Raw genomic sequence first — 25382 nt, 5'->3', positions numbered from 1 at the left:
TAGGAATTCATTGTTTTGGTTGAATCTCGCCACTCATTTCTCGGATACGCATTTTAGGTGCTTGCTTTTCTGAGAGTAACAAAGTTTTAGAAAAATTCTTCCATTACATGTAAGAAGATTTATAAATACTCTAGAGTCTTTTTAAATATGTTTTTGAATGTTCATTTATTTATTTTTGAGAGAGCGCGAGAGTGAGCTTGCCCTTGCTGGTGGGGGAGGGGCAGAGACAGGAGAGACAGAGAATCACAGTCAGTCTCTGTGCTGTCAGTGAGGCCAGGCCAGTGCCGGGCTCCGTCCCGGGAACCTTGAGATCACGACCTGAGCTGAAATCAAGGGTGGGACGCTTAACCGCTTATCGGACTGAGCCACCCAGGCACCCCACTACTTTATGTTCTGAAAGAATTAATAAGTATTTAAATGTAAACTGGAAAGTTCAAAAGAATTAGAACAGCTTTTTTTATTGTAAAGATGGAGACAGGATACCCTGGGGAGACTGTAGGTTTCATAAAGATGGGGCCCAGCACCTGAAGGCTTTCTATAGATTTCTTGGTGGGTACTTTTCTTCCTAGCCCACCTTGGAAGGGAGAGAATCAGGTAGTGAATGCATCTTCTGTCATTTATGGAAACTTAATTTAGACTAACTAGTGTTTGGCCTCTCTCCCCCTCCCACGGCCCCACTCAGTACTTTCTGAAGAATCTAAATATCAAGCAAATGGGATGTTAGTTTAAATTTCACCTTGAGAAGAAGGTATCTCAGGAAAAAAAAAAAAACTAGTTTAAAACGCTAAAATGTGATTTTCTCTGATTTTATCATGGAGCTGTATGAATAGGTTGCAGAAACAATTTCAGTTTTGTTTAACCGTTGAAAAAATTACTTGCAACTGTGTAAGAACACATTAGTTTAAGATGCAAAGTATGGATCCAAAGGGAAATTTTACTTCAGTGTCAAAGTTTGCCTTTGTAGCCAGTATTAAGAAGAGGGGACTCTTTGCAGATGATGTGATACTCTATGTGGAAAACCCAAAAGACTCCACCAAAAACCTGCTAGAGCTGGTACATGAATTCAGCAAAGTAGCAGGATATAAAATCAATGCACAGAAATTGGTTGCAGTTCTATTCACCAATAATGAAGCAGCAGAAATAGAAATCAAGGAATCGATCCCACTCACAATTGCACCAGAAACCTAGGAATAAACCTAACCAGAGATGTGAAAACTCTATACACTGAAAACTATAGAAAGCTTATGAAAGAAATTGAAGAAGACACACACACACAAATGGAAAAACATTCCATGCTCATGGACTAGAAGAACAAATACTGTTAAAGTGTCGATGCTACCCAAGGCAGTCTCCACATTCAATGCAATCCCTATCAAAATAACACCAGCATTCAGAGCTAGAACAACAATCCTAAAATTTGTACGGGACCAGAAAAGACCCCGGCAAATAGCCATAGCAATCCTGAAAAGGAAAACCAAACCTGGAGGCATCACAATTCTGGGCTTCAAGCTGTAATACAAAGCTGTAATCATGAAGACAGTATGATACTGGCACAAGAACAGACACATAGATCAACAGAACAAAACCGAGAACCCAGAAATGGACCCACAAATGTATGGCCAACTAATCTTTGATAAAGCAAATGGTGTTGGGAATACTGGACAGTGATATACAGAAGAATGAACCTGGACCACTTTCTTACACCACACACAAAAATAAACTCCAAATGGAAGAAAGACCTAAATGTAAGACAGGAAGCCATCGAAATTGTAGAAGAGAAAACCGGCAACAGCATCTTGGACCTTAAGCCGCAGCGACTTCTTAACACATCTCCAGAGTCAAGAGAAACAAAAGCAAAAATGAACTGTTGGGACCTCATCAAGATAAAAAGCTTCTGCACAGCGAAGGAAACAATCAGCAAAACTAAAAGGCAACTGATGGAATGGGAGAAGATATTTTCAAATGACGTATCTGATGAAGAGTATCCAAAATCTACAAAGAAGTTATCAAACTCAACACCCAAAAAGCAATCCAGTGAAGAAATGGGCAAAAGACACGATTAGACACTTTTCCAGAGAAGACATCCAGATAGCTAACAGACACATGAAAAGATAGATGCTCAGCATCACTCATTAGAGAAACACAAATCAAAACCACAATGAGATACCACCTCACACCTGTCAGAATCGCTAACATTAATGACTCAGGCAACAACAGATGTTGGCCAGGATGCGGAGAAAGGGGAACAACCCTTTTGCGTTGCTGGGGGAATGCAAAGTAGTGCAGCCAGTCTGGAAAACGGTATGGAGGTTCCTCAAAAAATTAAAAATAAAACTGCTCCACAACCCACCAATTGCACTACTAGGGATTTAGCCAAAGGATACAGGAGTGCTGATTCGAAGGGGCACATGCACCCCAATGTTTATAGCAGCACTATTGGCAATAGCCAAAGTATGGAAAGAGCCCAAATGTCCATCGACTGATGAATGGATAAAGAAGGTGTGGTGTATATCTTCAACGGAATATTCCTTGGTGATGAAAAAGAATGAAATCTTGCCATTTGCAACAACATGGATGGAACTAGAGTGTATTATGCTAGGCGAAATAAGTCAGAGAAAGACAAATATCGTATGATTTCACTCATATGTGGAATTTAAGATACAAAACAGATGAACATAAGAGAAGGGAAGCAAAAATAATATAAAAAGAGAGCGGGACAAACCATAAGAGACTCTTAAATGCAGAGAACAGACTGAGGGTTGCTCGTGGGGTGTTGGGCGGGGGAAGGGCTCAAGGGGTCAGGGGCATTCAGGAGGACACTTGTTGGGATGAGCACTAGGTGTTATATGTAAGTAATGAAACACTAAATTCTATTCCTGAAATTTAAAAAATTTCTAACCCTATGGAGAAGTGTGGTATAGTGGAAAGAGCATGGGTGTTAGTCGCCAAACTGGGACTTGAATCCTATCTTTGCCACTAATCCTCTTAACTCAGTATAAGGAGATTTCAGATTGAAGCTAAATCCAATGAAATTTGAAAGGTATGTGCTCATACGATACTAGGTCAACTGAGCACATGTTTATGAATATCTGCTATGTCGTAGTCACTGCAGCTATGCAAATAAATTGCTTATCCTTGTGGAGTTTAATTAATGGGATAATTTGTATATTTCCTGTTTATAAAAGTAGATGTAAAATACACTTGATCCTGTTAGCTTCCTTTTTTTTTTTTTATGTTTATTTATTTTTGAGAGATATAGCACAAATAAGGGTGGGACAGAGAGACAGGAAGACACAGAATCCAAAGCAGGCTCTAGGCTCTGAGCTGTCAGCACCAAGCCTGACGTGGGGCTCGAACTCAAGAACCAAGAGATCATGACCTGAGCTGAAGTCGGACTCTTAAATGACTGAGCCACCTAGGCGCCCCATTATGTTAGCTTCTTAATACATTTGACTCTAGATTCTTGAATTTATTAGTTGGGTGACCTTGGGCAAATTTTAAGATTTTTAAGCCTTGTGGCACCTGGGTGGCTCAGACGGCTAAGCGTCCGACTTCCGCTCAGGCCATGATCTCGCGGCTTGTGAGTTCGAGCCCCACGTCAGGCTCTGTGCTGACAGCTCGGAGCCTGGAGCCCGCTTCGGATTCTGTGTTTCCTGCTCTCTCTGCCCCTCCCTCACTTGCTCTCTGTCACTCTTGCTCTCTCTTAAAAATAAATGAACTGAAAAAACAAGATTTTTTAGCCTTAGTTTTCTTATTATAAAATGTAGATTAGAATAAGCTGTATTGGTCAGAATTCTTTGTTGCAAACTAGGAAAAGGAGTTGATTAACAGAATATTGAATGTTCACAGCACTATGTGTCAGTCTTAGGCTCGGTGCTGCAGAATTGATTTGATGAGAGTGTTCTCAGTGTCATCATTGAGCGCTGGATGCTGCAGTGGCTCTGCTACCTTCGCACCAGAAACTTGATCTTACACCTTCTAGTTGTAGTGCTGACAGAAAGATCTCTCTGTGTAGGGGAGCCTGGTTTTCTCAGTCTGTAGAGTGGGAGACTCTTGATCTCAGGATTGTGAGTTCAAGCCCCATGTTGGGTGGAGAGATCACTTAAAAATAAAATCTTTAAAGAAAGAAAGAGAGAGAGAGAAAGAAAAGAAGGGAAAGAACTCTCTGTCTTTCTTCAGTGTCACTAGATCCAGAGTTGAAGGTGTGGTGCGTGAGCATCTAGTGGACTTTAGCACCTGTATCCTTGTCCATATTGCAGGAGATGAAAAGAGGAGAGAATCTGTTTCAGCTCCTTGGAGGGGTGACTATATTTGACCTCTGACTTATGAAACAGACAATTCCAAGTGATAAGAAGAAGTCAGATACTAAGTGGCTAAAGTGAATGCCACGTTGCTCTTTACTCTGTCTCATGATGTGGTGAAAATGTTCTTTCTGCCACCCATTTACATATAGTACTTGATTCAAACCTTGACAAATAGTAAAGCCTTGACTGTAAGTTATTTATCTTGTTATTTAAAAATAAAGGACTTTTTAATATGTGATAGCTGTACTACAACGAATTCAAAGTAGTTGTTGCCTTACAGTGATTTTCAAAGTCTGTATTAGCTTATGGAGCGCATTCCTAATTTCTAGCCTGGTGCTTGAGGCATAACACACCCAAGAACTATGGGCCAATGTGTGTTGGCCAAATAGCTAGTAGATTCCAAAAATGATATTCTAGATTTAACTTATGTTGGCATTTTGGAGATTCATTGAAACATACGTTGATCTTATGTTTCTGGAGATTCTGTATATGAAGTAGAAAAGAAAGTTTGGTTTGACTTCTGTTCCTTTCCACAAATATATTTGCTGTATCTAAACAGTAAATTAAAATACTACTAGCAAAATAATGCACTGTCTTTATATGTATAGCCTAACATCGATATCATTTACTAGAGGGGTAATCTTTGATTACAGTTGTTGGCTTCCAATAAATTATTGACTACTCTCGAATCTTTAATATATAAGATGAAACTTAGATGTTCGTATGAAGTCCAAACACTGAGCCCTTTTTAATTACCTTTAGTGACTTATATTTTAAAATTTCCTGGTAAATTATAGGATAATCTATAATTTTCTGTTGTTTCTTAAGTAGGTTCCATGCTCAATGTGGCACTTGGACTCACAACCCTGAGATGAAGAGTCACATGCTCTGACTGAGCCAGCAGTGCACCCCATAATTTCCTGTCGCTTCTTAAGTTTTAGTATACTTTCCTTAAACAAGAGCTTAATATAGTATGATTTGTGTTTCTTTGTGTTACTGCTTTCTTCTCTGTGTTCTGTTAAATTGGTGCCTAAACTTTGTATTAATTTATGTAATGTATATTTATATAATACAAAGTAAGGTATGAAATTACCGTATAAAAAGTAATATTGGTAAAGGTATTTTTGAAAGTTTTCAGTATTTAAAAATTTTTTTAAAAATTTAATGTTTATTTCTCAGAGAGAGAGAGAGAGAGAGAGACAGAGACACAGAGACACAGAGGGAAAGAGAGCATGAGCAGGGGAGGGGCAGAGAGAGAGACACACGCAGAATCTGAAGCAGGCTCCAGGCTCCGAGTTGTCAGCACACAGCCCACCATGGGGCTTGAGCCCATGAACTGCGAGATCATGACCTGAGCCAAAGTCGGACGTCCAACTGACTGAGCCACCCAGGCGCCCTGGTGTTTAAAAATTTTTAGAGAAACGTTTTAGAGAAATATTTTTGTTCTCTTTGTATTATTTGCAGTATTTAATACGAAGTACATAATATAATTTATATTGTATTGTGTGGATGGACCACTTTGGTCTGTGGTCTCTTGTGGGTGAAATGGTTTGTGTGTGTGTGTGTGTGTGTGTGTGTGTGTGTGTGTGTTAATATTTATTTATTTTTGTGTGTGTGTGTGTGTGTGTGTGAGAGAGAGAGAGAGAGAGAGGGAGAGAGAGAGAGAGAGAGAGAATTTGGGCATGGGAATGGCAGAGAGAGAGGAAGAGAGAGAATCCCAAGCAAGCTCCAACTCCTTGCTGTCAGCTCAGAGCCCGTTGCTGGGCTCGTTCTCATGAGTTGTGGGATCATGACCTGAGCCCAAATCAAGAGTTGGACATTTAACCGACTGAGCAGAGTAGGAGTCCTTCTGATTCACACCCTGTTCTCATCTTCCACATTAAAAATATGAAAAGTAATGGAAGTATATTCATAATAGCTTAGGTTCAGAAGGCTTGCTCAACAGTAAAATGAGTTTATGTAGAGCAGTAAAAGATTGTATAGCTCTATGTGTTTTTCCAAATGTACACAGTTATGTAACCACCACCGCAATCAAGATGTAAAAAAATAGTTCCATGATCTCCTAAATTTCCCATGTCCCTTTGTTATCAGCCACTCCCGTTCCAACGATGGGAATGGGAATCCACTGAGCAGTTTGCATTACCTTAAATTTGCCTTTGCAAGAATGCCCTATGAAGGAATCAAAGCATGTGGCTTTTATTATGATGGCCTTTTTCACTTTGTATAATGACATTCATCCATGTTTTGAGTGTAGCAACAGTTCTTTTTATTTTTGAATAGTATCCCAGTGTGTGGAGTATCTACTCTTTGTTCTTTCCAGTGGAGGGACTTTTGGGTGGTTTCCATTTCCTGGCATTATTTTGGGGTGGGGGGGGGGAAGACACATATAAACATTTGCTACAGTTTTACATGTGGACACAGTTCTTACTCTGCTTGAAAAAAATATATATATAAATGTATATATATATAAATGTATATATATAAAAAATGTATATATATATATAAATGTATATATATAAAAATATATATACATAAATGTATATATGTATGGGTGTGTGTGTGTGCACGCACACACACACGCGCGCGCACACATACACGCACCCCTACGATGGATATTGCTGGTCTGCATGGCAAATATGTGTTTCACTTCAGAAAATATTGCCCAAGTCAGCTTTTCCAATGTGGCTGTACTATGTTTGCATTCCTTTCAGCAGTAGATGAGCATTACAGTTACTGTGTATGCTTGCTAGCACGTAGTACTCAAGTTTTTCTTTTAAGCCGTTCTAATGGATGATATTTTATTGTGATTTTAATTTTCATCTCCTTAATAGTTGGTGATGTTTCAAGCACCTTTTCATGTTTTTATTTGCCATTTATATATGGTGAAGCTCTTTTTTTTTTTGTTTTCGGTGAAGCTCTGTTCAGATCTATTGTCCATTAAACTTTTTTTTCCCCCTCCCTTAGTGTTGAGTTTTGATAGTTTTAAAACAGAAGAGCATATTGTAAATACAAGTTCTTGTCTGATATATGATTTGTGACTGCTTATCCCTCATTTGTGGCTTGTCTTTTCTGTAGCTTAACGTAACTTTTACATGTGTTTTGAAGAGTAGAGGTCTTCATTTTGATGAAGCCCTGGTTAACAGTTTTGCATTATGGACCATGCTTTTGGTGTCATATCTAAGAAGTCTTTGCTAACCTAAGCTTATGTAAAGTTTCTCCTATGTTTTTGAAATTTTATAATTTTAGGTTTTGCAATATTGGGTTAGTTTTTCTTTTTCTAAAATTTGTTTTATTTTTAACTTTTTAAAAAATGTTTATTTTTGAGAGAGAGAGAGAGAGAGAGCAAGCATAAGCAGGGGAGGGGCAGAGAGAGAGGGAGACACACAATCCAAAGCAGGCTCCAAGCTCTGAGTCGAAGTCAGATACTTAACCTACTGAGCCACCTCAGCACCGTGTTGAATTTTTCTAAGTGGTGTGAGGTAGAGTTTGAAGGTTTTGTTTTGTTTTGGTTTGCATAAGGATATTCATTTACTTCAGCACCATTTGTTGAAAAGACTGTCTTTCTCCACTGAATTGCCTTTGCATCTTTTTTGGAAATTAATTGACAGTATATTTGTGGGTCTATTTCTGGACTCTTTATTCTGTTGATCTATATATCTGACTTTTCTCTAGTACTGTGCTATGTTGTCACTTCTAGTTTTTTAGTAAATCTAGAAATCAGGTGGTGTAAGTCTCCCAACTATATTTTTCTTTTACCATATTATTTTGGTGATTCTAGTTCCTTTGCTTTGTCATAGAAATATGTAGACTTGCCATCTCCTTGTGTAAAAAGTCCTGCAGAGATTTTTGATTAGAACCGAGTTGACTCTCTAGATTTGTTTAGTTGACTCTCTAGATCTAATATTGATAACAATAGTAACTTTTTCAGTCCATGATCAATGTATACCTTTGCATTTATTTATGTCTTTTTGATTTCTTTTATCAGTATCGTAGTTTTTAGTGTATAATTCTTGCACATAATTTGTAAGTTTTATATCCAAGAGTTTCGTGGGTTTGGGTGCTATTGTAAATGATAATTAAAAATGTAATTTCTTATTCATTAAAGTATATAGAAATAGGATTTTTAAAATTTCTGTTGACCCTAGTATACTGTGAACTAACTAAATTCAGTTTTAGATCTAGTAACTATTTGTTGTTGTTGTTGTTGTTGCTGATTCTGTGGGATTTTCTAACAGCATGTCATCTATGAATAGAGATATTTACTTCTTCTATTTGAATTAGTATGATTGGTATTTTTTTTTTCTTGCCTTATCGTATTGGCTGACACCTCCTCTAAAGATGGAAAAAGAGTGGTGACAGCAGACATCCTTGCCTTGTTCTTGATATTAGGGGGAAAATATTCAGTCTTTTAACATATTAAGTATGATGTTAATTGTAGGTCTTCTTTAATTGTTCTTTTAAGAATTTTTTCAAAGGAAAAAAAATCAGCTCTATAGTCTGTTTTAAAATTGTTGAAATCAGGGGCGCCCGGGTGGCTCAGTCAGTTAAGCGTCCGACTTCGGCTCAGGTCATGATCTCACAGTCCGTGGGTTCGAGCCCTGCGTCAGGCTCTGTGCTAACAGCTCAGAGCCTGGAGCCTCTTTCGGATTCTGTGTCTCCCTCTCTCTCTGCCCCTCCCCTATTCATGCTCTGTCTCTCTCTGTCTCAAAAATAAATAAACGTTAAAAAAAAATTAAAATTGTTGAAATCACAATAAAATTATAATGGTATCTTACCATTGTGGTGTAGTTGGCATTGCTCAAACTTGTTTAGTATTCCACCTTGCATGACATAACATTTAAACACTTAAACACTTAAATATTTCAGTTAAAATATTTCAGGACTATTTGAGGAAGAAATAGAGAGTTATGGTTGTTTGAAAACTTTCGCATCTTCTGTTAAGGTCCAAGTAGCATCAACATTAAAAAATGGTATCATGAGGTGGCAATCAGAATAGATAGAATATGAAGTATTCTATATGATACCTGTTTTTTTTCAGTGAGTTAATGCATGTTCAAAGGAGATGAGCTGTTATAGATTAAGGAGAATTAAGAGATATAACATGAAAGGCAATTTATAGACCTTGCTTAGGTTCTGATTTGTTGTATACCAAAGTATGTTCTTATCTTTAAAGCATATCAAGAAAAACAAAAAGAAAGCAAGGTGGTTGAAACAGATGACACAATGTTGATAATTGGTTTAAGAATTTATGGGGGCCTGTTAAAGTGTATTTGAAGATTTTGATTAACTTTTTTTTTAACAACATACAGAATAGCTGTCACCAACTTGGAAGAAAATCTTGGAAAAAAGATGCAACTCTTTCACAAATGCTACATCACCAGCACTCTTTATGACGCAAAAGACTATTATATAGAAAACACTAACTGACATTAGTGACTGATTGAAAATGTGATTCAGAAGAGTTACACTTTGAATGCTGATGAAGTTTTAGGAATTTTTTTTAAAGTTTATTTATTTTGAGAGAGGGAGAGAGAGACAGAAAGAAAGAGAAAAAGAAAATACTCCAAGCAGGCCCCATGCCGTAAGCACGAAGCCCAACATGGGGCTCAATCCCACGGACTGTGAGATCATGACCTCAGTGGAAATCAAGAGTTGGACACTCAACCGACTGAGCTACTCAGGCGCCCCAAGTTTTAGGAATTTCTAACCTTTTTTCTTTTCTCTTCAGCTTGTATTATCCGTTTTATGTATATACAGTAATGATATTGAAAAGAAAACATGTCAATAAATCTAAAGGAGCACTTTAAATAATTGCAAATTAAGAATCCTAAGTGATTAGAGCCATGTTATAGTTGAATTAGGAGCTTACCCCACCACCTTTAGCGATATATAAAATAATGGTGCATCTGAAAATTGATGGTGTTGGGGTGTCTGGGTGGCTCAGTCAGTTAAGTGTCCGACTTAGGTTCAGGTCATTATCTCTCAGTTCATGGGTCTGAGCCCCGCGTGGAGCTCTGTGCTGATAGCTGGGAGCCTGGAGCCTACTTCAGATTTTGTGACTCCCTCTCTCTCTGCCTCGCCCCTGCTTGCACTCTTTCTCTCTCAAAAACATTAAAAAAAATTGATGGTGTCTTAGAATCAGTGAGACACATAAGGAAGGAAAAACAAATTAATATGTGTTGTTCATTTTATTGAAAGGTTAGCTCTCTTTCTCACCCAGGAAAAGCTCTACCCAGAAGATAGATGTGTGAGAACACAGATCTATAAAGAATCCACTTTCAGAGGATTGTAGAAAGCTGTTGGTTGTTTTGTCCTGACCAGAAGTAGTCTGTTGCTAGTGGAACGTTTGTTTATTTGCTGTACTTTATTTCCATTTCTCTTGTGATAAATAATAAAATGTTTCTGACAGAGGTGGCTTTGGGAAAATTGGGTAAATCATGGTTAGCCACATAGGAAAATAAAAACCTGACGTACCAAAAAAACCAAACAAACCCAGTTTTATAATTTAAAAAAAGTGCTATCAATGAACCCCATGAATGTAAATATACTTTTCCTAATTCTGTGTGATTGGAGAATATAGAGATGGATTTCGAGATGTCTCTTGGTGTGGTAAAAGCATTACAAATGCATGTGGACTTAACGTGTGTTTTAATTCTCTGTCCGACTTCTCTGGTGAGTGCTTTTGTCAAGATAACAAGAGACAGAGAGAATTTTCTTCTGCAAATGTGGTTTCCATCCTTCCAATTTTTTGCTATCTTGAACTGAACTAATATAATTTAAAAGGAAATTAACTGTCTTCTCTAGGGCGTTTTATATCCTTTTATATATGAAAAGAATGTTAGGAATGCATGGGGCATTGTTAGTCTGTTGGATTCTCTTGGTGTTAGAGTTACTTGGGGCTTAGTGTTATAATATATTTCAAAGGCAAATATGATACTTCCCCAAATGTCCGACATTAATGAAATTATGAGTTTAGGAAATAAATTTGATCTTATATTAAGATTTAATTTCCTGGCATTTTTCCTAAAGTCATGTCCTTAAAATCCTATTAAGAGACCGCCTTTAGGACAGTTAAAGAAAGAAAAAAATTTTTAAAGAAATTAGAACGATTTGAATGCTTTGAATGATTTCAAATTTTGAAAAATTGGGTTGGAATGACCTTTACCGGAGAGGAGTTGTACTATGCTTACATTCCAAAGACTTTAAAATTGAAACATGTTATTTCCTCCCATACATAGGTATTTTATGACTTCTGGCAAGCATTTAACTTCCTTTCTCTGTTTCAGTGTGAGATCATCTAAATGAATTCATTAACTTTGCTTTAGAAAAATGTCTTAAAAGTTTATTTTTATTTGGATGTCCTACTTACTGGTTCAATTTTTTGTTTTGTTTTGCTTTTTTCAGTTGTGGAAGAAGGACTCTGGGAAAATGGCCTTTCCTATGAATGTCGGACACTGCTCTTCAAAGCGATCCACAATCTGTTAGAAAGGTGAGAGAAGGAACAGCATCACAGTTGTTTTGAGACACCCAGGTGTAATGCTGTATATTCGTAGGTTTTCCTGTTAGGTCTCAAAATGCTTTTGTTTGCAGTTTTATAAAGATAAAATTATATAAATCTCATTTCTTTCTTGTTGATATAATTGCGACTTTAGAGAAGTTTCAGGAATAGCACAAAGAACTTCATATATCCTTTACTTGGTTTTTCTTTTATCCGGTTTGCTTTATAGTTCGTGCGATTGCTTGCTCTCTTACTCCTAATGTGTGTGTGTATTTTAAATTTATTTTCCGAACCACTCGATAGTCACATGTACACTTGAAATTGTTCTTTCTTTAACCTCTGTTTGTGTGTACATTTCCTAAAGACAAGGGATATCCTCACATGTGAGCACTGTACAACTATGAAAATGAGGAAATCTAACATTGATAAAATGCCATTATTTAATATGTAATTCAGCTCAAACTTTATCACCGTCCCTGTTAGGTCCTTGATATCTTAAGCCGCCTTCCCCCAAAATCCAATCCATGATCATACATTTTAGTTTTCCTGTCTCTTCAAACCTAGAAGTGTTCCTTAGCCGTCCTTTTTCTTTCTTGACATTGACATTTTGAATGAGTTCAGGTCATATATTTTATATAATGTCCCTCAATTTGAGATAGTTTCTTCATGATTATCTTTAGGTTATGCATTTTGTAGTGATAGTGTAGACATGATGTCATGTCCCCAGTATATCAAAGCAGGAGGTCTGTGATTTCAAGGCCAGTGGTATTAACATTGTTGATGAACTTGTTTGAGGTGGTGTTCCATGACATTTCTACACTGTGTATTAGCGAGTACTTGTTAACTGCGATCATTGTTAATTTTGTAGTAAGTAATTTGCGGCCACATACAATGAGATTGTGTACTTATCCTGTTATCACGTTTGGTCTTGTGTTTTATCTTCTGTTGTCTAAATTGGTTAGTACTGTTGCAGCTGTAGTGTTGATTCAAATGCCACCATTCCTTCTACTTTTATTATTGGACATTCTTTTGTAAGGAAGAGCTTTTCATTTTCTTATATGTACATGTGTTCTTATGTTTCTATCTCCCTTTTTAGCTATATAAATTTGGAGGAATGGATTTCTGTTTTATTCCATGGATTATAATTCATTGCTATCATTGTTTATTTAGATGTGTAAGTCCTTCCAGATTTGGCCAGGGGAAGCCCCTTCATGATGGCTTTTATAGCTTTTTGACCTGTTGTCATTGTTCAAGCACCTCCGTACTTTACGGCATAACGGTATGTTCCGGGCTCAGGATAGTGTCTTAAGGGGAAAAATAGATGGCAAGGAATGGGTTAATTAAGAACTTCCATAAGAGAACTTTTTCACTTCTCTTCCTGAGTCTTTATGTAGTACTGTCAGATGATCAGAGCTGAAGGGACGTTCTGGTATTTTTCAGTTCCTTATACAAGCTGCTGGTTAGGGCAGTGTCACCACAGTTGTCAGTGCTTAGGGTTCCTAAGCCGGGGTCGATAAGTTGTCACCGTTTAGGTCACTCAGAAAGACCTTTCCCACCAAGTTTATCTCTTTTTCATTCTGAACTTCAGTTCCTACCTCTGTGCTTTGGAGTGGGCCTAGAGGCCAGCCATCTGTTACTAAGGCAGTAGTATATTTTTGAAGCATTGATTTTTGAGAGTTGAATGCTCCTAAATAATTAAAGTATTTGGTAATTCTCTCTCCCACTGCAAAACAAAACAAACACACACACAAAGTCCCTTCAGGAAAATGTGGAAACTTTACTGTTTCTGAAATACGCCGTAGTGAAGCTCTTACTATCTGTATTATAATTAATGCATCTTTAAACAGTCTTTTAAATGTATGTTTTTCATGTATATGGAACAAAATACATACTTTAAAAAAATAGCTCGCTCTGTTATTTTAATATCCTAATTTAGTTTTTTTTAGAAAAATTAATTTGTAATTTTTCAGTCTTTGTGTTTTAAATGGTTGGGAGAAAATGAGAAGAACAGAAAAACTGGGAGAGAAGAGAAATGCAGATAATTCATTTATTCTTGCTCATGAATTCTAAATTTGTGATAAAAACTGAACTCCAGGTCAAATTGAATTATTATTTGATAGGAAAGTTCATTGGGGCTCCTGGGTGGCTCAGTCAGCTGGGTGTCTGAGTTCCACTCAGGTCATGAGCTCGTAGTCTATGAGTTCAAGTCCCGTGTTGGGCTCTGTGCTGACAGCTCGGAGCCTGGAGCCTGCTTCGGATTCTGCCTCCATCTCTCTCTGTCCCTCCCCCCCCCCCCCCCCCCCCCGTGCGCGCGCATGCTCTCTCTCTCTCAAATAAAATAATAAAACAGGAAAGTTCATTGTGACATACTGCATACAATAAAGCTTTGGATAGTTCTAAATGACTTTGGGTTAGACTTTGGTTTGATTTCACATTCTGTTACTTGGGCAGTTACCCTAACCTCACTAAAGCCTTAGTAAACACCCTTTAAATTAAGTATAGGATACTCTGCACCTTGGCTTATTGTTACTGTTCAATAATTGGCTTCCCCATAGGTTTATTATTTTGCATATTTTGATGTTAATCCTCTTGTAAGACTTTATTTGAAATAAAAGTGTTTGTTTTAGAAAATAATTAATAATGAAGCTGTTTAGCTCCCTTTCTACAATGAGAATGGACAAGTTGAGATTTTTTTGAAAAACTGTTATAATTCTTTTATCTTTCAAAATAATGTTCTCTTTTCACCAAACTTTAAGTAACTATTGTATGAGTGAGAATTACCCTGCTCATGAAGCAAGGACACGTTTTAAATGGTGGCTTTTAGATCTCTTTATCCATTGTCAACAGAAACTGGGTTGGCTAACACATGCTTGCCTTTTTGTTCATCCCTAACTTAGACCATTTGCTTTAACTTGCTTATCTGTTTACAACCTAAATGTATTGAAATGCAGTTTTACTATCTTATTCCTGGCAATTTTCTGTCATGTCTTTTCACTTCTATTCAGATAGATATGGACTGGGTTTCCCACTGTGGACGTTTTGAATTTCTAGCATGAAAGCCAGAATTGAGGTTATTGAAGTAGATCATCAAGGAATGTATCACCTGTAGGGTATTTGTGCTTCCCCAATGAATTTTTTCTTAGTTCGCATGTTCACAGAGCTTGCACTAGTGATTTATTATTTCTGCTTTTTGTATTTTTAAGTGTACTGATTTGTTTAATTAAAAAAAGAATTCCATTAACTACTTTGAGAAGATCTTACTTATAGCTAAGTGGGAGTCATACAGATTGATCTTTTTTCCAAAAGGCAGCAGTTGGCTGGTGTATACAGAACGATGAGTTTCTGCAGTAATTATTAAAAATAATTTCACTGAAGAAATTAAGGTAACATTGTAAACCTCACACAGAATAAGATAATTTCATTTTAATTGCTATTGATTGGTGCTGAGGTGATACCGTATTGATGCTGTGTAGAATGTTTTAAATTCTAAGGTAATATGACTTCACATATTTTATCTTTCCTCATTCCTCACTCATTTTATCACACTCATTCCTCCTGTAGCTCTTCAATGTTTGTGCACATTGCATTGTATGTGTCTAGCTAGTGTCATCTGTTTCTTAAAAAAAAACTAAAACAACAAACTTCACTGTCGCTTACTCAAGAGCGTTTTCCTTCAAGGTGTCAGATAGAAGCTAACACATCTGGCTATAATATAACCTATCTTTGCAGGGGCATACATTGCTGTAAGTCCATTTCTTCATTGTCTTTAGAGATGGAAGATATTTTATATCTCTGTTCTGCCAAATGAATTAATATATGGCAAATGACAAGCTTGCAGAGCCCTTGTTCTTTACGTATAAGATGATGAAGGATTGTTTTGCTCAGCATAGTACCTTTCTCATTATGAGAGCTCAATAAATGGCTAACTGCTGTTAATATTAGCAAATACAATGATCAATACTACTGTTTTCAGAGTTGGACACAGCATTAAAAGTCTTAGCCTGTTTGCTCAGATAATTCTAGAATCCCATTCTAAAATATCCTTTTTATGTAGTCAGCCATCCTTTCCTTGAAAACCTCTAGTTATGTGAACCCAGCTTTCCAAAGGACTTCTTTTCATCTTCAGAGGGATGTTAGAAAGTTCAGTTAGTTAGATGCTAGAAAGTTCATTGTCAGAAAGTCTCCTATGCTGAGCAGAAATCTGTCTCCCCGTAATCGTTGAAAAAAATCTTACTCTTTGAGATTCATTTATAATTCATCCAATCCTACTTCCATGTGGTGCCCTGTTTCATATCCTTGTACCCTGAGTTTTTTGTTTGGGTGGTTTATGGTTCTTATCATATAATATTGGATACCCCCTGCCCCCCCCCCCTTCCAGTTATCCCTCTAGTCAGTCCCATTCTCTTCATTTTGACTGCCATTGGCTTACTTGAAGATCTCGTAAGTGTTTCATGAAATTTTGCAGTGGCAAAATTCTGTAGTCAGGTTAGGGTCCGTTATGGTGCAGTAACAGAAAACCTGAAAGAGCGTACTCTCTTACATCAGTTGACATTTATTTCTTGCTCATACTGCTTGCCCATTGTGAGTCCTTTACTGGGAACCCTCCTTGTATCCTCTTCCCTCCAGTTGGGAATCATGCAGATGGGACAGCCCTGTCAAAGACTTGCTGGGCTCCTGATGGAGCGTGAAGAGCGATGGCAAAATACGTAATAGCCCGTTTAAGACTCTGTGTAGGGGTGGTGTATGCCGTTTCTGCTCACGTTGCATTGGCTGAGAAATGTGCCACCAAGCTGAAAGTCAAATGAATGAGAAAGTATTTATTATCCATCTGTAGGACGTATCCCAGTCATATGGCCAAGCTTGATGTTAATGGGACAGTGCATATTTGGGAAAAGGATACAATCTTTTCAGAAAAACATAGCAAGCTACCATACCTATTAATTGAAGTCTTTTCCTTTCTTGTAATCTGTCCTCCAAACTGGCGTCGGTTCCATTACTGAAATACAGATATGTTTCTAAAACGCAATTATGCGTGTATTTATACACATTTTGTTAAACTTTGAATCATATTGCCCTCTTTTGGTATATTCTTCAGTTGTGATTTTTTTAGTCAAAATTTCAGTATCTGAAAGTGTTGGGCCTTTGAGGTCATATAGTTTTAGAGGATCCGGTCATGAATATTTTTTTCTCTCCTCTGAGACAGTAAGTGTGCTTATTGTTTTCCTAATGATCAATTATCCCTTTTTGGCAACATACCTGGAATTAATTTTGTTTTTACTTATATAGAATCTGTGCTGATTTTCTGTCCTTTTTGATAATGTCCTTGTTCAGATTGTTTTTCATCGGTCTTTGGAGTTTAGTGAGATTTTATTATGTACAGACAATGAACTTCTCAAAGGTTACATTTTGTATTTCAAGTTTAGGCTGCTTCACACTCCTCACTTACGGAGAAAGACGTTGACTGCGAAGAGATTATGGAAAACTAGGACCTGCAATCTTTTCCAGTAGTTTCTTCATTTGGCATTTTTAATATTGCAGATTTAGTGGCTGTTACTCTTATGTTATTGTAATTGGTATAGCTTTCATAGTACGGTACGTCCATCTTACCTGACGCTATCTGAATGAAGGCAAACATTGGGTTGAAGAGCTGTTAAAAAAAAGCCGGGAAATGTGTGCCATTCATCTCACCCAGTTTTAGTACTGTTTACCCAGTTCAGTACTTAGTGATTTGCATCATATATGAGACTTAAAAAAATCTTACTTTTGTAGCTTCTAGAAATGCTTAAAATGTCTGGCATAATGCTATCAAATGTGGTAGTATATTTTAATTTTAATTGTCTTAAGTTTTTAGAATCAAACTCATAAGCTGATTTTAATGGAAAGGTACTTTTTTTCTCTAAAGTGCAAATAAATCATTGCTTTGCACACAATAGATCACATGGGTCTTTTGAGGCTGTTAAGCTTTATCCTGTCCATACTTACTTAGGGAGACTTATTTGACATTTGTAAGACCTAATGTCCCTTCAGAGTAGTCCACTGGTGCTGTTTTCCTAATGGATTGCCACCATAGTCACCCCAAGGTAGTTTATAACTACCTTCTAGAATTGCCTTTGACCCAGGCTTTTTGGTTTACCAGGAGTTGGTGTTTAGAGTGAAGATAGTCATTTAGAAGAGTACAGTAAAAATAACGTGAAGGAAGTTGGATTCTAATTGTGATAGCAATAGCATTATATTTGTATATTACTAGCTTTCAATGTCCTGTGGTATTGTGATTTAGTAGAGGTAATTATCAGAGGGTACATGAGCACTGTCCTTGGATATGCTGATTCTAAGGTTTCAACATAATAAATATATTCACTGGAGCATGGTGTTGGGTACAGGCCTAGATGAAGAAATGGTGATAGAATTTGCAATATTGAGAGTCCTTGGGTAAAGTGTGGTAACAGAGCAGGAAATGAGTAATCAATAAATTCCTATTTTATTGAGTTGTGGCAGTGTGCAGTTCTCTAAAGGAAGTAGGAAAAGGAGTCTTTAGATCTAAGGGCCATATGCTTTTAAAGGAAGAATTGCTATAGACGTGACAGACACAAGTAAGTAAAAGCATGTATCTGTTTGTAAATGTCTAGAGAGAAACACATTCACCCTGAGACCAATCAGTTGATCTATTTAATACTTTTAGGACAGAGAATGGATTAAGACTTTTTAAAAAATTATTTCAGGTGGGGCTAGGCCTATGAAATGCCTAACTTTTACAGAGATTTTGGAGAGGATGGGAAAGATAGGGTGTGCTTGGCCAGAGGAGGCAGCCACCCACTAGGACACAGTAGGAACCTGAAATAATGAAGATAGAAGGGATCAGTTGAAAAAGATTTCTTCAGCTTCTAAATTATGTGAATTTCTTTTATTTGGTTGGGAACTGGGAGCAATTTCTAGGAAGGAGACTAGTTGCTAGGAAGGGGACTTTTTTGCATATATGTTTGATATAGATTGGAGTGGTGAAGTAAATAAAGGCTTTGATGCTGGTAAGGAATTTCTTTTATCAAATTATATAAAATTTAGTCTATCTGAGCAGCTGTATAACTAGATGATAGCACTAAAGTGCACTTTGATTCCGGGTGTGGTAGAGAAACACTATCCTTGAACCTTTTTTGTTTTTAAAGTAAGCTCTGTGCCCAGCGCAGAGCCCAATGTGGGGCTTGAACTCATGACCCTGAGATCAAGACCTGAGCTGAAATCAAGAGTTGGATGCTTCATGGACTGAGCTACCCAGGCACCCCATCCTTGAACTTTTTAATCTTTGAAAACTGTGGCTCCTGCATAGTTTGAGGCGTGCTGAAGGAGCCAGAGCCAGTGGGGGCTCCCTTCTAAACCTTCCAACAGTTCCATTTGGGAAATAGTTTGCTGAGTTAGGCTGTGGCTGCTGCTGCTGTGGCTCTTATAATCTTATTTCAGGTCTGCCATGGTTTTGCGATTAGAAATTGGGTCTTGGGGTGCCTGGGTGGGCCTGTTGGTTAAGCGTCCGACTTCGACTCAGGTCATGATCTTGTGGTTTGTGAGTTCAAGCCCCACGTCGGGCTCTGTGCTGACAGCTTGGAGCCTGGAGCCTGCTTCAGATTCTGTGTCTCCCCATCTCTCGGCCCTTCCCCTGCTCATGCTCTTTCTCTGTCTCTCAGTAATAAATAAATGTTAAAAAAAATTAAAAAAAAAAAAAAAGAAATTGGGTCTTGCCAACTTTGGAGTCCAGTTAGTCTCTGTACTTTATTACTTAGAGCCATGTGGCATAGCACAGAAGTGTGTGTGCACGCACATACACATGGACACATATGCACACATACAAACACAACGTGATTTCATTTTCATTTTTTAGTAGCTGTTTCTTCTGGAAACATTGATTTTTGGTAAATAGTAGGGGGCTGGGAATTACTTTCTAAAGAGAAGTACTTTCGGGGCTTCAGGGTGGCTCCATTGGTTAAACGTCCGACTTTGGCGCCCAGGTCAGGACGTCACGGCTTGTGAGTTCGAGTCCTGCACTGGGCTTTCTGCTGTCAGCACAGAGCTTGCTTTGGGATCGTCTGTTCCTTTCTCTCTCTGCCCCTCTCCCGCTCCTGCTTGCTTGCTCTCTCTCAAAATAAATAAAGTTAAAAAAAAAATAAAGAGGAATACTTTCCTAGAATTGCTTAAAGAACGTTTTATAAATCTGGCATCACATTGTGACCTTGAAAGAGAATATTATGGTACTTGACTGAATTAGGTCCTATCTTAACAGTAAGAGAATTTTGAAAATCTCAGTAATAATGACTGGGGTTACTGAGTGAACAGCTAGGGTTAACTGACATTCTTGTGTGTGTGAAGGTTTATTTGTCAAGTTAAGTGTAAATTTTTTTGTCCCTCAAATATAATTCAAAAAAGGTTGCTAGAATATAAAAAGGAGAAATTATATTTCTGATATTCTTTAGTTTTTGTATTTTAGAATTTCTCTCAAAAAGACTTAATTCTGTTCTTCAAGTATAACTATAGCATATGGGCAGCTGTGCTAGTCTTCCTAAACTGTTTTAAAATCATCTATGTGATTCCTTACATGTTGAGTATCTCCTGTGATTTTAGTCTGGAGTGAGGCTGGTGGGCTATGAAACAAAGTGAAATGTGTGGATTTCCCCCTCCTCCAACATTGAGTGTCTCACTAGCAGGAACATATGCACACAAGAAAATTCAAGTAATAGTTTGGGGCTCCCCATGATTAATGGTTACAAACATGAAGAATAACACTGTTAGGTTATGATAGGAAAATGCTTCTTAGTATATTGCATTCATTTCTCAGGTATTTATTGAGCACTTACTAGTTTGGAACAGAATATAAAGCATATTACAGAGCAGGCATTTAAACGTTTGTTGACTATGGCCAGTAAATAAGATAGCTACCGTGTCTTTCCCCAGATTTCTCATAGATTCTTGGGGAAAAAAAGAACCATGGAAAGAATCATTACAACTTGGTGATGCAAGGGCCGATATGTAGGTATTAGAGTGCTGTGTGGGCTGATCTGGGACACCAAAGATGGACAGAACTAAATCAGAGGAGGACAGGATAGAGTGGGATGAGGGAGGGATTCCAGGCCAAAGCACAGTTAGTAGTGATTCATGTTAGTATTGTGTATGGAAGTTCTTAAGAGAAAGAGGCTATAATAACTTTCACTAGATTTATTTATGCTATGGATTGGTGACCCCGAAATGATGGAGAACCAGGGACATAGTCCCGCAGTATACCCGGCTCTCCCGCCCTCGTCGTCCCAGGTGTGTGTCAGGCGGTGGAAGAACCTTCCTCAGCAAAAGGTCTGATTTCCTCCCACAGCCTACAGTACAAAACACCAGATGGAAGTCCTTTCCGTCTTAGTCTTGGAGGCTCTGTGTCTCCGTCTCTGTCTCTCTCTGTGCTTGTGTGTGTGAGAGAGAAAGTGAGGTTTGTTTTTTGGATTAGTTGTAGTTGAGATCAGGGAGGTGGAAGAGCGTGAAAGTTGATAGTGACAGTTGCTGAGTCCTTTCCGCCTGTCTCTTGAGTGAAAAGAAACTTTGTTCTCATACTTACCCGTATTAACAACTAATTTCTGTACTCTTTCGGGGTCAGGGCACGGTACTCAGTGACTTCACTAATTTGGTCCCAGCCTTCTCTGAGGTACTTGGTATAACTTTGCTAACTCTCTGCTATGTCACTGCTGAGCATGACATTTGAGACAGCTCCCTCCTACAGAGGTAAGTTGGTTACAAATCCAGTACTTACGCCACTGTGTAAAAATACAGCAGTTGACCCTTGAGCAACACTGGTTGGAACTCTGCATTCCACTTTGACCTGTAGTATTATGATTATTGATTATTATTAACATTTTATAAATACAGTAATGTAAATGTGTTTTCTCTTATGATATTCTTAACATTTTCTTCTCTCTCACTTTATTGTAAGAATATGGTACATAATACACAAAACATACAAAATATGTTAATTGTTCGTGTTATTGGTAAGGCTTCTGGTCAACAGTGAGCTATTGGTACTTAAGTTTGGGGGGGGGGTCAGAGTCATACATGGATTTTCAACTACATGGGGCGGGGAGGGGGAGCCCCTGACCCTTGCATCATTATTCAGGGTCAGCTGTACTTCATCCATAGCGATTTTGTTCTCATGTTTTTCTTTCAGTGCGTAGGAAATCACTGATCACATAGAAACTGATTAGCAGTCGAAAATCACTAAGTCATTTCTGACTATCATTTGGAGCTAGATAGTTACAGAAGCAAGGATCAGTAGTTTCCATGGCTGATTTTTGTATTAGTGATAATAACCTTTTGTTGACATTGCCTGACAAAGAAATATGATCTGTAGTGGGAACTCCAGGAGATGGGTTAACACAGAGTTAGACTCTCAGGATTCATTAGCTTTTTGCCTTTTGCCTTTGTACCTGAGTGGTCTTGCCTATGTGCTGCTTCTCCTTTACCCCCTAACTCCTTGTTTGCTTGTGCTGGAATGAAGTCAGCATTAGAATTTGTGGCTTTTACTTCAGAGAAGGGCAAGGGTTTTGAAGCAGACTTTACACTCTGTCCCCCTTAGTCAGAGATATTTTATCTGTTTGTCTTTCATATTCTACTATCTAAAGCCTTGGTTTTTATCTGTTCATTAACTGTAAATTCGTTTTGCGTGTGTGTTATTGAATAAATTATTCTTTTGAATTCTGACCTTCAAGACCTATGTAAGGGTGTGAATATATTTAAAGTGATATTTATTTTTTTTAAGTGGTTATTTATTAAGTGAGGATGTGTGTCAGTAGAAGACCACATACAGTGTTTGATGTGATCCTGTACCTGTTACCTGCTCCATTGCTTTCATTCTATGCATTACCGAGTCTAAGAACACCTTCAACTTAATAACAGCTCTTAGAGGATAAAGAAACATTAAATAGACCCATCAATTACAGCTTGCATCTGGACTTTGAAATTGAGGAAAGAACTGAGGAAATGCGACAGCATGTGAGTCAATATATGGTAATAGTTAAATGTTCTGGCCTTGTGATCAGATATACCTAGGCTTAATCCCAGCTCTGCTCTCGATTGCTTGTGTGACCTTCTGTAGGTGACATTTTCATTGTGCCTCAGCTTCTTCATGTATAAAAGTTGGCATGTACCATCTGTCTCATGCAAATATTACAATAATTAAATGATATACTACATGTGGTATTCACATGTGGTGGTGGTGGTAGTGATTCTAGTCGTGGTTACTGGTACTATTGCTGTTGGCAAACACTAGAGTTTTTCAGTGGAAATTATCTATCTGTCTGTCTGTCTGTCTGTCTATTCTGCCTGAAGAATACAATTAAGCCTGTGTGCTGGGGAATAAACTGTGGACATAACTTTCTGAGTTTTGCTTCTTGAGTCCTTTCACCTTGTTGGATATTCCCTATTTCCTAATTTTAATGGACTCATGTAGTCTTTAACCCTAAAGGCAACTTCATTTATAATCTTAGGGAAACAGATTGGGTTGCTTTGAAAATGATTTTCTGCATTGTGAACAAGGAAGATTGTTGTGGAAATTCACTTTCAAAATAAAAGCAGTTGAAGCCGGTGATTTTTTTTTTTTTTTTTTTTTTTTTTTTTTTGATGCAACAACGCTCCAGATTGACTCTGCCCACAGGGAGTTACATTGTGGCCAGCAGAAACTATTGCCATTTACTAACCCATCTAACCTGTAATGAGTTGGGTGAAGGCTTGAATTGTTTCCGTCCTCCTTGATGGTATGGAAATTACAGAGGCAAAAGCAAGCCACTTGCAGAATTGCCTGAATATTGAATAAAGAATTGCTATGTAGCTCTTTTACTGGTAGGTAGAACCTTTGTAGAAGAATTACATTCAACTTTCTGACAGGTTTTCTTACAAAATATGTGTCATTTCGTTGAATAATGTTAGAGATTACTGTATTTTGTCAATTTCAAAATGTGCATTTTCTCCCACATTTTTATATTTTTAAAATCAGGGATATTCCTTACAAATGATGGCATCTCAGAATTGGCCAGATGGCAGGTATGATACAGTTGTCATATGCTTGCACATGAGTGAACTTGGTCATAGCTGTCTGTATTCTTGTCACTTCAGTTGAATTGTGTGCATTTTTGGTATTACATGAGTTGAGTTCAATTGCCATTTAACATGTCTGCAGAAGGATTACCCTGTAATTTGACACTGAAACACAATGTACACAAAACAGCATGGAAACAGAAGTGGGGCACAACTTGGATAGGAGGAAAGCAGATAATCACCATGGAAGAAATGGCTGTGGTTCTTTGTTTTCTTGCCAAGCCATAACCAAGTGCTTCACCATACTTACAGAAGAAAAACACCTAAGTACAAGAGACTCTGCAGTGCTTGTGTTTCTGAGATCTCTGCTAAAGGATTGCATATCACATGCCAAGCAAGAAAGCCAGCATTACACCTTGCAAAATGAGCATCCCTGGCTTAGAAGAATACCTCTGAGGTACTCGTAAGGAATGCTGCGTGTATTCCCAACATTCTTGATGACACAAGAATTGAAATAATGCAAAAGTGTGTTTGGATTTGAAGTAATTCACAAGTTTAAGACGTTTCAGGAATACCTCAGCCAATTAATTTTGCATAATTTTTTACATGTGCAAGAATAATTCATAATAAAAATTTATGCTCAAAGTCAGAAAGTTCTTTCAGCATCTCTATAATATAAAAATTTTAAGTGATAAGAAAACATTTTGACAGTTTAATTGGTGATGTTTTTATTTGCCATAGTATATCTCATCTGCGATTATTTGATTCAGTGACTTGCTAATTTGTTATTGAGACTGTAAATATAATTCTTGGTGTGATTATTGCAGGTGCCTAATGGATAAGAACTTCGTTAGGATTGGGAAGTGGTTTGTCCGACCGTATGAAAAGGATGAAAAACCAGTCAACAAAAGGTGAGTCTTATGAACCTTTAGGTTTTTCGTTTCTTTTGCTTGACCGTAGCTATGTTTTGGCAAGAGATGGATGGGGGAAGCAGCTTATTTATTTATTTTCTAACAGTCTTTGTTTAGATGTACTAAAATAGATTTTATTACATAAAATGTTGTTAATTGGTGTATTACACATTTTTTTGAATAGTGTATTATTAAATTTTTGTGGAATATGGGACTAGAAAGATAATCAGTAACCTATATCTAAGCCCCTTCTTACCACACTATGTGGAATTAAAATATTCTGTTTTGTTACTTTCATTATCCTTTTTTATCTTTCTTAAATTTTTTTAAATGTTTGTTTATTTTTGAGAGAGACAGAGACAGAATGTGAGTGGGTTAGGGGCAGAGAGAGGGAGACAGAGAATCCGAAGCACGCTCCAGGCTCTGAGCTGTTAGCACAGAGCCCAGTGCAGGGCTTGAACTCTTGAACCTTGAGATCATGACCTGAGCCAAAGTCAGATGCTCAAGCGACTGAGCCACCCAGGCACCCCTATCTTTCTTATTTAAAGTGTTATATGCATAACTTTAAAAACAGTGAGCTGAATTCAGATGGTGATAATTTTTATAGAATTGATTGATGCC

At 37.6% G+C, this 25382-nt stretch overlaps 1 protein-coding gene across 2 annotated transcripts in view; it reads left to right on the top strand.

Moving 5' to 3' along the window:
- MED13L (mediator complex subunit 13L) overlaps nucleotides 1-25382 on the top strand; it is a 302839-nt gene that overhangs the window by 146247 nt on the left and 131210 nt on the right. For both annotated transcript variants that reach the window (XM_019467349.2, XM_053902081.1), the window contains exons 3-4: nucleotides 11709-11793; nucleotides 24678-24761. In XM_019467349.2, coding sequence (XP_019322894.2) covers nucleotides 11709-11793; nucleotides 24678-24761 — 169 coding nt within the window. The remainder of the gene's footprint in view (nucleotides 1-11708; nucleotides 11794-24677; nucleotides 24762-25382) is intronic.

The sequence above is a fragment of the Panthera pardus genome, unplaced genomic scaffold (assembly GCF_024362965.1).
Source record: "Panthera pardus isolate Hobbes unplaced genomic scaffold, ASM2436296v1 HiC_scaffold_15, whole genome shotgun sequence".
Lineage (NCBI taxonomy): Eukaryota > Metazoa > Chordata > Mammalia > Carnivora > Felidae > Panthera > Panthera pardus.
This window is presented reverse-complemented; position numbering and strand designations above follow the sequence as displayed.